Source organism: Acipenser ruthenus, chromosome 49, assembly GCF_902713425.1.
Source record: "Acipenser ruthenus chromosome 49, fAciRut3.2 maternal haplotype, whole genome shotgun sequence".
Classification (NCBI taxonomy): Eukaryota; Metazoa; Chordata; class Actinopteri; order Acipenseriformes; family Acipenseridae; genus Acipenser; species Acipenser ruthenus.
In genome coordinates this window covers 2,489,299-2,502,140 of record NC_081237.1, presented here as the reverse complement: position 1 = coordinate 2,502,140, position 12,842 = coordinate 2,489,299, and the positions used below count along the sequence as shown (strand labels likewise).

Sequence of the window (12,842 nt, the reverse complement as noted above, 5' to 3'; positions counted from 1 at the left end):
TACTGACTTGGCTTTTACAAAGACACTCTTAGGTAAAATGACGCAAAGTGCAAACAGATTACCTGAGAATAAGGCACAGAAAGTTTCCTTTAACCTAAAGAAGTACCAGATTTCATGTTTTAAAATTAAACTACATGCTTGCTATAATATGTGTTTCACTTAAAATAGCACATTTGAGACCTGAGTAGCGAATGGAAGTGAAAAATGGCTGAGATTTATGGAATTATTTTGTCAGCTACAAAACTTGAAAATTTGGACAAAGATTAATCGTACCTAAATTATTAAAATTACATTTCTAATCAATAAAAGAAATAACAAACAACACCACTGGCTAATTTAAAATAATATAATGTGCAACTTGAATGAAGAACCCATCAATGTGTGCAGTGTGTAGATACTATCATATATTGATAATGCCAAACTTCAGTTCTTTACATCAGCCAAGCAGTGATCTTTTATCTAAGTTTGATTTTGCGGGTTGTACAATGACTGTCGCGGGCCTGCGGGTTGTAATGTCAATTTATGGGTCTGACCCGCGAAATGTGGGTCACTTGGGTGGTCTGTCATTTTTAGATCGCATTCCTAGTGGACCTGTGTGCCCTACTGTACGCCTCTGTGGATTAGCAGGTGTTAAAAGCCAAGGACACAGTGCAAATCCACCATCACCTGTAAAGAAACTTTTCTGTAATATATAGTATGCCATTTAAACTTTTCTATACCACAATGTCTTTATGTTTTTATCTGTATAATCAATTAAAATCTACAATAGAGGTCAGTTGTCATATAATGTACATATCCAGAGTCCAGATGATAAGGCTTATTGATATTTTATTGGTAGTAATGTTACACTGGATGCAAATAATGGTAGATCATTTCAGCAATACAGCAAACTTTATGTAAGGTTACAAATGGTTAAAACATGAGAAGAAACCTCATTCAAAACCCCTAGCACAGAAAAAGGCTAAAATGCATAGTTTCTTAAATTACAAATGTTGATTACCTGGGTATTCTTGCAGGACTTACCTAATGATATGCCATCTGGTGCATTGGGAAAATGATTATATCTCAGTCAAAATGAAGTTCATGACAGGAGCCAGAGAGATTTGCACATATGCTCCAGATGTTATAGGATGCATCACAGTCAGTGAATGGAACCCCTTCCTGTTCACATATGTATATGCATGGTGCTGCAGTGATTTGAATGCAACATGTGCAATTGATGACTATCATTACTCGGGAAAACCCAGCAATGTCGTAAAACTCCTTTTAATATTTTGTAGCTGCACCTGATTACGTGGGACACTAATATAATCTTTATCAATGCAGCAGTGACCTGATGAACAGCTGTAGAGATGGTAGATGGAGTCCCATCAAGTCACCTGTGACCCTTTGCAATAACTCAGAGGCATCGAAGGACAGTGCACTGGTACAGCACAGCCCCTGTTAGCAGCCATTCAAGGTCCTGACAGAGCTCCACAAGAGCTGTCCTTTCCAGTACTGATTGAGTTTTTATATCATCTGGTAAATCCAGGAAATGAACCCTGGTCCTGCACACCTTCTCTCTGTATTGTTTAATGAACCCTGGTCCTGCACCCCCTCTCTCTGTATTGTCGAGTGAACCCTGGTCCTGCCCACCCTCTCTCTGTATTGTCGAATGAACCCTGGTCCTGCACACCCTCTCTCTGTATTGTTGAATGAACCCTGGTCCTGCACCCCCTCTCTCTGTATTGTCGAATGAACCCTGGTCCTGCACACCCTCTCTCTGTATTGTCGAATGAACCCTGGTCCTGCACCCCCTCTCTCTGTATTGTCGAATGAACCCTGTTCCTGCACACTCTCCCTCTGTATTGTCGAGTGAACCCTGGTCCTGCACACTCTCCCTCTGTATTGTTGAATGAACCCTGGTCCTGCACCCTCTCTCTCTGTATTGTCGAGTGAACCCTGATCCTGCACACCCTCTCTCTGTATTGTTGAATGAACCCTGGTCCTGCACACCCTCTCTCTGTATTGTCAAGTGAACCCTGGTCCTGCACCCTCTCTCTCTGTATTGTCGAGTGAACCCTGATCCTGCACACTCTCCGTCTGTATTGTTGGGGTCACAGCCAGGGCCTGGCAACCTCAGACTCAGACTCCAGCTCTGAAATTGCATTTGCTGCTGCAGCTGCATCTCTCAACATAGTCATGCTTGTTAAAAAAACAAACAAATGACTTACCTGCAGTTTAAGGAGGGAGTGTGGTCCAGTGGTTAAAGTCCAGGGCTTGTACCAGAAGATCACCGGTTCAAATCCACCTCTGCCACTGTGACCCTGAGCAAGTCACTTCATCTCCTTGTGCTCCATCCTGTGAATGAGATGTTAAATCAATGTCCTATTGTAAAGCACTCTGTGATGGCGGTCCACTATGAAAGGCGATATATAAAGATATTATTATTATTATTATTATTATTATTATTATTATTATTATATTGCTGTCTGAAAGTAAGTTATATAGCTTTTCGTTAATGAACTCCTAATAAATGATAATGATCAGCACTGATTTGCTTTTAAATTCCCACACAATCAAAAGAAACAGCTGCAGGAAGTGCTTTCACTTCAACAACAGAGTGTGACTACCGCATTCTGTTTCTCCATGTCAGTGACCCACAGTCCTGCGCTAATTATCTGAACCCCCTCTGGGAAAGTGGCTACTTTAAACCAGAGGTTGGGATTTGGGATTCATGTAGAAATAAGTGAGCAGAACACTGTTGAACCTACACTTCTGTCTTTGTCCAGCAGGTGGGGCCTGTGACATGTAGATCCCAGGGTAGGCTTGCTGAACATACAGTTCAATTGAACTCTGTATACAATAGATAGGCACTGAGAGATTTGTAAGGCATTTTAAATGGAATGATAAATACCATCCATACACATCTTGATATCCTGTTTGTATTTTTGCAGTATTTTTTTATTTTAAATAAATCGATCAGCTACTTGGAACTAGGAACAAGCATAAATGAGCCAAATGGCCTCTTCTTATTCGTAATTTTCCTATGCTCGTCTGTAAATCTGTCTTATAATTGAATATATAGAGGAACAATGATGCTGCGTTTAGGATGACTCCAGCGTTCAGGGAAAATCAATGACAAGATCCACAATTGAGAGGGTTGTCTGTTGCTAATCTGTAAACAGAAAAAAATAATGTCCTTTTCTAATATTACAGTAATACAATACACATCTGTAGGCTTTGTGTCACATGAAATAACTGTTCGACTAGTTCGATGCTAACACAGTGGAGATGACTGGTCCATTCAGTTAATTTAAATTAAGGCTAACATATTAATATAAACTGCTCAGAAAACAAAAAAAACATTTCAAGAGCTTCTATAAATTAAACTAATATTTTGAAATAGCAGTTCGCTCTATTGAAAATGTATTTTTGTCTACGACTGTAAGTCGCCCTGGATAAGGGCGTCTGCTAAGAAATATAATAATAATAATAATAATAAAATTGCAGCCTTTGTAAAACGTGGAAGATTTTAGAATTGGAAGGAAGACGTTATTCCTAAAAGGGCAGTGTGCAAGACGTTTCATTTCTTGTGTGTTTGGGAAGTCCCCTTATGTGGTGACTGAGGCCTGCACTCCTAAATGAACTGCTGTGAGGTCGTGTTGGGGTCGGTACTGTACACCAGTAACAAACCAGGACATCTGGGTTCCCATTCCTACATCTTTATGTAGCTGCTGAGAGTCAACTTCAGGGTGCGGACATCTGTGGTATCCAGGGAAACGTTTCTTTACATTTTCAGTGTTCTCAGTGTTCTCATTCCGTTGATGTCACCAGAACGGAACTCTGTTTCTTTCCACTTTTGATGAGTTTTGGCACAACAACAGAACTGTTTATGGTCTGCTTTCATAGCGTTCTGTCCACACAGTCAGAAAGAACACCTTGTTGACAGTACAGTTTGTTTACATTCTCGGAGTTACTCCCTACCCTTCTTGACACCCGCTGTCAGTGCATCACTCTGTGAACACGATCGTCACTCTGCTTACTGCTCTACTCTTCTACTCTCAGCAGAAGGAGGTTGTAAGCGTTTGAAACGCTTGAACACACACAAAATACAGTAAACTGCACCATGAACCATCAAATGTGTATAGATGTTTTCTGAACTCAGATGGCTGGAGAGTTGTTTTTAGCTCCACGTGTCACAGCATCCTGGTAGCAATTTGTCAAAACAAATCAAGCAGCCTGGAGGAGAAACGAAGCAGGGAGGAGCAGAGTGAATGAACAGAGCCCTCAGGTGAAGCCTAAACAGGGTGCTGTATTTAGAGTGTGTCCCTGTGCCCGTCTCTACAAACAGCCTGCCTTCACGTGAATGAGAAATACTGTTCCACCTCACTTAATATGACACCATGACATCATCTTTACACATGCTATGGAAAAGTTCCAGCAATTCTGATAGCACAGTATAGCACACGTTCAAAGAGTACTTTAGTTATTCCACAAATGAGGATAACCCCAAATTAAACAGCTGAATTTAGAGAATAACTTTTATTAGATCAAGCTCCGCATTGGCTTCGTTGAGTGTAATAATGGAATTTGCAAGATTCCAAAATAAGATCTGGTAAGAACGCGCTGAATAGTTATGCAATGTAAGGTCTCTCAACACTGAAGCATTTCAAATGTCTAGTTTTCTATATTTCAGGAGCCACCTTCTGAAGCCCCCTCTTTTAAGCCCTCTGGTTTATGCGCACACTCTGAATATATGTAAGGGCTCACAAGACATTTTGAATATAGAACTGAAGAAACAGTTAATTCCCTTCATATAAACCCACTCGGTTAGTAAACGGGGGATCAAGTTCTTGTCTCGTTGTACCCTGAACACAAGCTGTACAAGCGCATGGAGTTCTTGCATGCTAATTCAAGGACAGAAATGACTTCTGTTGGATGACTAGCCCTGAATAACCCACTCAGACAGCCAGGCTCACCTGTCCTAAAGCAGCAGGTCACATTTCTTTATTCACATTTCAACATGGACATGCTCCACAGGGCAGATTTAAAACCATGAGGACAGCATTCCGAATCATGATCCTGTTGGTTTCTTTCTGTTAAATCACCCTCTCCTCTCCCACTATTCTTGCTGAATGCTTTGTTAGTTTCCATAAGCCATGCACTCTTCAGAACTGCTGCTCTTTGTGGATTGGAACTCTAGTGTCTATGAGAAATCTGTTTACTTGGTTGTCTTTGGTTACTGGTTAGGTGCAGATTACAATTGAGAATAAAAGCACATATTAGAATATAATCGTACTAAATACAGAATATAGTAGGTGTGGTACTGTAGAGATATTATAGTGAAACAGTTGGAAAGGTGACATTGTCCTACACATAGTAGGAGTATATTACTGCAAAAAGAACTATATATAATACAGCAGGATACAGCTTCACAGAGGGGGGGTTAAAACAATCAAAATATAGGTACTGAAACTCTGGAACCACTGCAGAAGGGTGTCAGTGTGTGTATTCTAAAATCAGATTCACAAGTTTCTGTTGAAACCAGCTGAATAATGTTACGTTAGCAGATTGAATTACTTAACGCTTTGTAGTTTTCCATATAGAAAGCTTGATTTCAAATTTTAAAAAAATGTGGCATTTCAAAATCTAACATGAAATACTGTACTACTATCATGGCTTCCGGTAGACTTTTGCGATATCGTTTTGCAGTTTCTTTGATTACATGATGTTGAAGGATCTAAATTATGTTTTTTTTTTTTGTTTTTTTTATGTCAATCCTCAAATTCTAGGTGATGCGAAGCGATTGGCCATAGCTGTAGATATGCTGATGTTGTGTGAGTTGCACAGTGACTTACAGATACATGTAGCTAATAGTGAGTTTCAATTTATCAATTACTTTTCTTTTTCATTAAATATTTCTAGTGATTGATGAGTATCCTATTGAATCCTGATTCTCCTTGGATATAGAGCTGTTCGCTGTTTCTGAATTCTCTGTCTCTATCTATCTATCTATCTATCTATCTATCTATCTATCTGTCTATCTATCTATCTATCTATATATCTAGCTATCTATCTATCTAAAGTTTGAGAAAAAGGAAAACTGCTGTGTACCAAAATGCTCAATAAGAAAAAAGAAAAAAAAGAAAAGGATATTTCAGGTACTTAAAAAGGTAGAATAATTGATTACAAATCAATTATACAGGACGTTTCGGACTACAGTCCTTCATCGGCTGAATACAAAAAAACAGTGCTTTAAGAAGTTGATAAAAAACAAACAAGTAGTCTTTTAAACAAAATTCCAGAATGTTGATGATGATGATGATGACCTCAGAATAGAATGTTCATTCCAAATGGCTCCAAAGTGCCTAGTTTGAAAATAAGTTCACATTCCTTTTGTTTCACATATTAATATTCACATATTACTTCAGTACATAAATTCTGACCAGTGCAAGTTAAAAATGAGACTCAGCAAGATACCCCTAAGAACAACAGCAATCAATATTGAGTGTCTGCAGTAATGAAAACACTTGTAGCATCATTATTCATTTGCATATAGATTTGGAGAGAATGAATTGTGGCTTGAGCTTGAAATAGCTCTCCTGTGCTTCACAGCGCCCGACCCCTAGGAGAGCCCAGTGCAATCTATAAATATCTGAGAATGAACAGTCAATGCTGATGGAATCGGAGTTCACTCTACCTGAAACGCTATTTATAGAGCATCCACAAGGAGCTGCGTCAACAGAGGGGACTATTTTTAGACCCACATTGTCATCATATTGATCGTGCAGCAGCTGCACAATATTGCTGGCCCAACAGAGCTTGGAAGGAAGTTTTAAAAATCCATTATTTATTATCGCTACTGATATCTACACTGGTCCCTGTTTGAAAGAAAATATAGTGTAGGGTGCTATGTTAGATACAAGGGGATTGTCACCCACTCAGAGCGGATTATCAGTTTGTATCATACAGCCCCCTGTAGCCTGTATGATATTCTATATAAACCACACAGGTCATATAGAGCACAGTGCTCTGTGTATTTAGAAACTGTTCTGATGTGTTACAAAAGCTGTTTTTGCTTGATTCCGAACACAGTTTTCTTTAGTAGTACTTGATTTGACATGAGCTCATGTAAGCGTATTTGAGATGCACCCCATCACTCACACACAGCGTTGGTTACAGGGCCACAGACACAAGTGGAGACCACTGAACTGGGGTCATTTGGAAACAAACCACTATTAATGATAATGTTGCCAGGGCTAGAAAAATGAAAGCAAATGGATTGGTTCAGCAACTAGATCTTCTGATTGACCTTTCAATAATACACGTGTAGAATCCACAGTGGTGTCAAAAAGTTTTAAGACAGTTTCGGGAAACTTTGTTTTTTGTATTTTTGGTGTCTCTAGAAGGATAGTCTGGGCATCGGATGATGCCTATTTCTAAACAGTCCAACAGAAAACTGTCATCTGAATGCCTCCCTCCCCTGCAGAATCCTGCCTGTCTAACCCGTCCTCCTCTCTTTTCCCTTGTGCAGCTTTGATGTTGAGAATGGCCTGTCGGTGGGACGGAGCCCCCTGGACCCCCAGGCTAGTCCAGGGTCCGGCCTCATCCTGCAAGCCAACTTCCCCCACAGCCAGCGGCGGGAGTCCTTCCTGTACCGGTCAGACAGCGACTTTGACCTGTCCCCCAAAGCCATGTCCAGGAACTCGTCCACCACCAGTGAGCTGTGAGTATATATCCACACTATACCTCCACAGGGAAACATAGGGAAACATCTTGACCTCTTCACATCTGAACCTCTCCACAGCTACAAAACATAACATGCCCACATCTAGACAACTTCACATCTACACATCTACCTGCACTACATTATCACATCTCCACATCTACCTGCACTACATTATCATATCTCCACATCTACCTGCACTACATTATCACATCTCCACATCTACCTGCACTACATTATCACATCTCCATATCTACCTGCACTACATTATCACATCTCCACATCTACCTGCACTACATTATCACATCTCCATATCTACCTGCACTACATTATCACATCTCCACATCTACCTGCACTACATTATCACATCTCCACATCTACCTGCACTACATTATCACATCTCCACATCTACCTGCACTACATTATCACATCTCCACATCTACCTGCACTACATTATCACATCTCCACATCTACCTGCACTACATTATCACATCTCCACATCTACCTGCACTACATTATCACATCTCCACATCTACCTACACTACATTATCACATCTCCATATCTACCTGCACTACATTATCACATCTCCACATCTACCTGCACTACATTATCACATCTACACATCTACCTGCACTACATTATCACATCTCCACATCTACCTGCACTACATTATCATATCTCCACATCTACCTGCACTACATTATCACATCTCCATATCTACCTGCACTACATTATCACATCTCCACATCTACCTGCACTACATTATCACATCTCCATATCTACCTGCACTACATTATCACATCTCCACATCTACCTGCACTACATTATCACATCTCCACATCTACCTGCACTACATTATCACATCTCCACATCTACCTGCACTACATTATCACATCTCCACATCTACCTGCACTACATTATCACATCTCCACATCTACCTGCACTACATTATCACATCTCCACATCTACCTGCACTACATTATCACATCTCCACATCTACCTGCACTACATTATCACATCTCCACATCTACCTGCACTACATTATCACATCTCCACATCTACCTGCACTACATTATCACATCTCCACATCTACCTGCACTACATTATCACATCTCCACATCTACCTGCACTACATTATCACATCTCCACATCTACCTGCACTACATTATCACATCTCCACATCTACCTGCACTACATTATCACATCTCCACATCTACCTACACTACATTATCACATCTCCATATCTACCTGCACTACATTATCACATCTCCACATCTACCTGCACTACATTATCACATCTCCACATCTACCTGCACTACATTATCACATCTCCACATCTACCTGCACTACATTATCACATCTCCACATCTACCTGCACTACATTATCACATCTCCACATCTACCTGCACTACATTATCACATCTCCACATCTACCTGCACTACATTATCACATCTCCACATCTCAACACCTCTACAAATACACATGTGTACTTATTCACAGCTTCACATGTCAAAAACTTGTAGGCACCTTTTCAACTGTACATCACATCTCTACATCTCCACATCTCCCTCCACAATGACCCAACCTCAGAATCACACTCCCACCATTTGTCAACTCTTATCTGAAAGCACTTTCCAAACATCTCCTGCAAAGTTTCCTGCAGGATGTGTGACCATTTGATAGGCAGAAAATGATTTGCATCCATTTGCAAAAGTCAGCTATGTAGGTTATATATGTGCAGTTTTGAAAGAAACACATGTTAAAGAACATATCTCTTTATTTTAAAAAAATATATCTGGTAATTCATTCATAACTGCACATCTACAAAACACTCCATGTGCCCAACACTCTACATTTATGGAATTATGTAATTAGCTGTGAATCTTTAAAATATTTTGAATACTACTTTGTTTTTTTAATTTGTGATTTGGTATTGTGTTTCAGACACGGAGAAGACATGATTGTAACCCCATTTGCACAAGTAAGTTACTGCATCATTAGCCATCATCCACAATAATAAAACACTCAGAAACGCTAAAAGAAACTTTGTACATGATATTATTTTTTTATCATTATGTACATGGCACACTGTTTCCATTTGTATAGTGTATGTTTGCATGATTTATTATTTTACCTCACTTTACCTCATTTTTAACTCACACACAGTATTCATACACCTTGTTACTCTGGCGCCTGGGGTGCGTTCAATGGCACAGCGCCCTCTCGTGGAGCCCTGTAACATATGTTAGCAGATATTGCATGGTCTGTTAGGAACGAGCAGTTTCACAATAGCAGGCAAGAAATCGCTGTATACTAAAACAGTTGCTTTAAGTGAGTTTGCATATATATATTTTTTTTTTTATGTAATTACTACTGATGTATTTTTGTAATAAAGTTACTGACACTTGTTTTGGTTTAACATCTTGAGGCGTGCATCAGATTTGTCAAGTTATAAATAGTCCATGTTTCCTTTTCTAATACAATTGTCACTTTAAAAAAAAAAACATAATCAGTTTTAAAAAGCTAAAATGACAACAAAAATATTACACATGTGTTTCATACAAATCCACATTTTAAAAAATCAATTTGCAAACACCACACTGATAATGCAGGTCGGCCATTTTGAACCTGCAGCGAGGCGGCGCTGTTGTGTCGCGCTCTCGGCATGCAGGTTGTTCAATAGCAAGCGCCGCGTAACGCCCTGGAGCACACTGCCTAACCCTAACCCTGGTGAAGTGACCTTCAAATTGGGGAATGAAAACATGGGGTAAAATAATTGGACTATGAGGACATGGTGAGAGGAGCCTCAAAAGAAGTTGTAGTCATCACTTTCAATTCAAGCTGTTGCATTCGGATCCGAAAAGAGCGCCCCTTTAATTACATCCTTCCAAACAGCCGGTCTCGAGATGATGTCAAGAGAAAGGCCAGTTTAAAAATAACTGCTTCTAAAAGCATCAAACACTAACCCTATTTCTTATGTGCCATTTGTTTTCTGTGATTATTCTTTTAATGTTGAACAGTTAATCCAACACAAATTTTTGCTTCCCTATAAAGCCAACTTATTTAGGCGCCAGTGTTCTTGAAAAACCGTCCCCTGAGATTTAGAGATGACGTTAGTCTTCAAAATAATGTGCTCCTGGGCGTAGAGCATCAAATTCAAACACCGCCCAAATCAAAGTACTGAAAGCTACCCTTATCTAAAATGGGCCGTTTAAAAATATCCCACCACGTCAGACTACAGGATCATGCTTCCACTCAGTGCTGTGTGTCAATAGCAAAGGCTGTGTGATTAATGGGATGATTTCAAGCCCTGCCTGCTGTCGTGTTGGCAGTTCTCTGTCCCCAGTAGTAGCTTTATGGGGTCATTTCCATTGGAACCAAGAACCATGTGAACATACCCTCGCAGCTCTGTGAGAGAGACAGAGAGAGAGAGAGAGAGGGACCCTCAATCCTGACCTGAATACACCCGGCTTGTCTGACTGCATGCCTTCCATTCAGTCCTGGCCCTCACAAATGAGACTGACAGCGCTGCCCAATTGTGTGGTGTTGTGTTGTTTGTGAAGTACTAACCACTCATAGGTGAAAGCTCTGCAGAGCTACTGTATTAGTGTTCTGAGATACCCGAACCCAATAGCTGTGGGGCTTTCTGTCATTCTGTTTATTAGGTCAGGGATTAAAGTATTTATGGAACAAAAATACATCATTGTTATTTATGTAACACACTGATCATCCAGTTGTGATGAAACTTGGTAAGAACATTCAATAGCACAAGCTTCAGGACAGTGTGACACTTCTGGCTTTGCGATGACTAATGAAGGCACGAGCATGTGAACAGACCACTGCAACTTCATGGATAGTACTGAACTCCATGTGATGCTTTAAAAAGATTCAACACAGCCTCAAAAATGGATACTTCAGCATACATTTCAGAACTTACAATTCCCATTAAACCTTTTGGAAAGAGGTGTAATATACTGTGGTACATGTTGGATATTTGCAGTGATTCATATTAGTGATTCATATTAGTTAATAGTACAGAATGGCCTGTGATTAACTAGGTTTGACACGCAGTGTACATTGAACAGTACTGGGTTAATGGACCCGGTGTTTGTTTTGGCAGTGTAGTTATTCCTTTGGCTAAGGGCAGTTCTATATCGATTCCTCTCTCAGGTGCTGGCCAGCTTGCGAACAGTTCGGAGTAACTTTGCAGTCCTGACTCACCTACAGGAGCGAGTGACCAACAAGTAAGTCCCCTGTTCAAGATCTTCCTGCTGTGAAAGGAAACATGAGAGGAGAACCAGGGGAATATAGACTCTTTACGAGGAGAAATCATTGGAATTCCAAACACAGTTTTGTGGTAGCTGAGGAGTGTCCTGGAATAATTTGATAACCGCAATTTCATTTTCTTTAGATGATGGTTACATTAATCTTGTGGGGTGTGCAGTTTTGCCCCTTGTGGATTTCGTTGTACCCTACTGGTTTTAAAGTCTGCTCAGTAACTGCCTTTGTTTAATGACTGCAGGAGATCATCGGGCAGCAATCCCCCATCCATGTGTAAAGCAAATCTCCCAGGTGAGTGTGTGAGCAACTGCTCCTGTGCGTACCTTTGTGTTCTATGTTGTATGTAGGGTGTTTATGTTGTGTGTGTGTATTGGTTCATGGAGTATGGGGTAGGAGGATGGCACCATCACTTCACATGCAGATTAAAAGGGAATTTTGTATGTGAGCACGGGGATGTGCACAAATTAGTTCACGTGCAGATGTACCGAGATTCCAAATTGAATGATTGATTAGCAATCGGTACAGCGGCGTAAAAGATGCAGTGTTTCACTCACTCGGGGTTGGGTGTTCGGTGAGTAGAGAACGGGAGAGAGAAGGAGAGTAAAATAAATTAAAATAATTAATAACAATTGCTATTTTGTGCTGGAAGGACCAGCATGATACTTTTTTTGTTTTTAACTCAACGTGTTTGTTTGTCTGTTCGTTCACATTGTTTAGTGTTAGTCCGTTTTGTTTGTCTATTTATTTTGGCCTCAAGTGTCGTGTGCTGTTTTTATTTAAATCTTTTATTTTGTTTGTTTAATAACCACACTGAGCGCAGCCATAGCGCCTCAGTTTCACCCTGCAGCATC

At 40.2% G+C, this 12,842-nt stretch overlaps 1 protein-coding gene across 3 annotated transcripts in view; it reads left to right on the top strand.

Annotated features, from left to right (window-relative positions):
• Positions 1-12,842, top strand: part of LOC131721857 (cAMP-specific 3',5'-cyclic phosphodiesterase 4D-like) — a 182,645-nt gene that overhangs the window by 142,697 nt on the left and 27,106 nt on the right. For all 3 annotated transcript variants that reach the window (XM_059014949.1, XM_059014950.1, XM_059014951.1), the window contains 4 exons: positions 7,517-7,708; positions 9,655-9,691; positions 11,881-11,954; positions 12,233-12,282. In XM_059014949.1, coding sequence (XP_058870932.1) covers positions 7,517-7,708; positions 9,655-9,691; positions 11,881-11,954; positions 12,233-12,282 — 353 coding nt within the window. The remainder of the gene's footprint in view (positions 1-7,516; positions 7,709-9,654; positions 9,692-11,880; positions 11,955-12,232; positions 12,283-12,842) is intronic.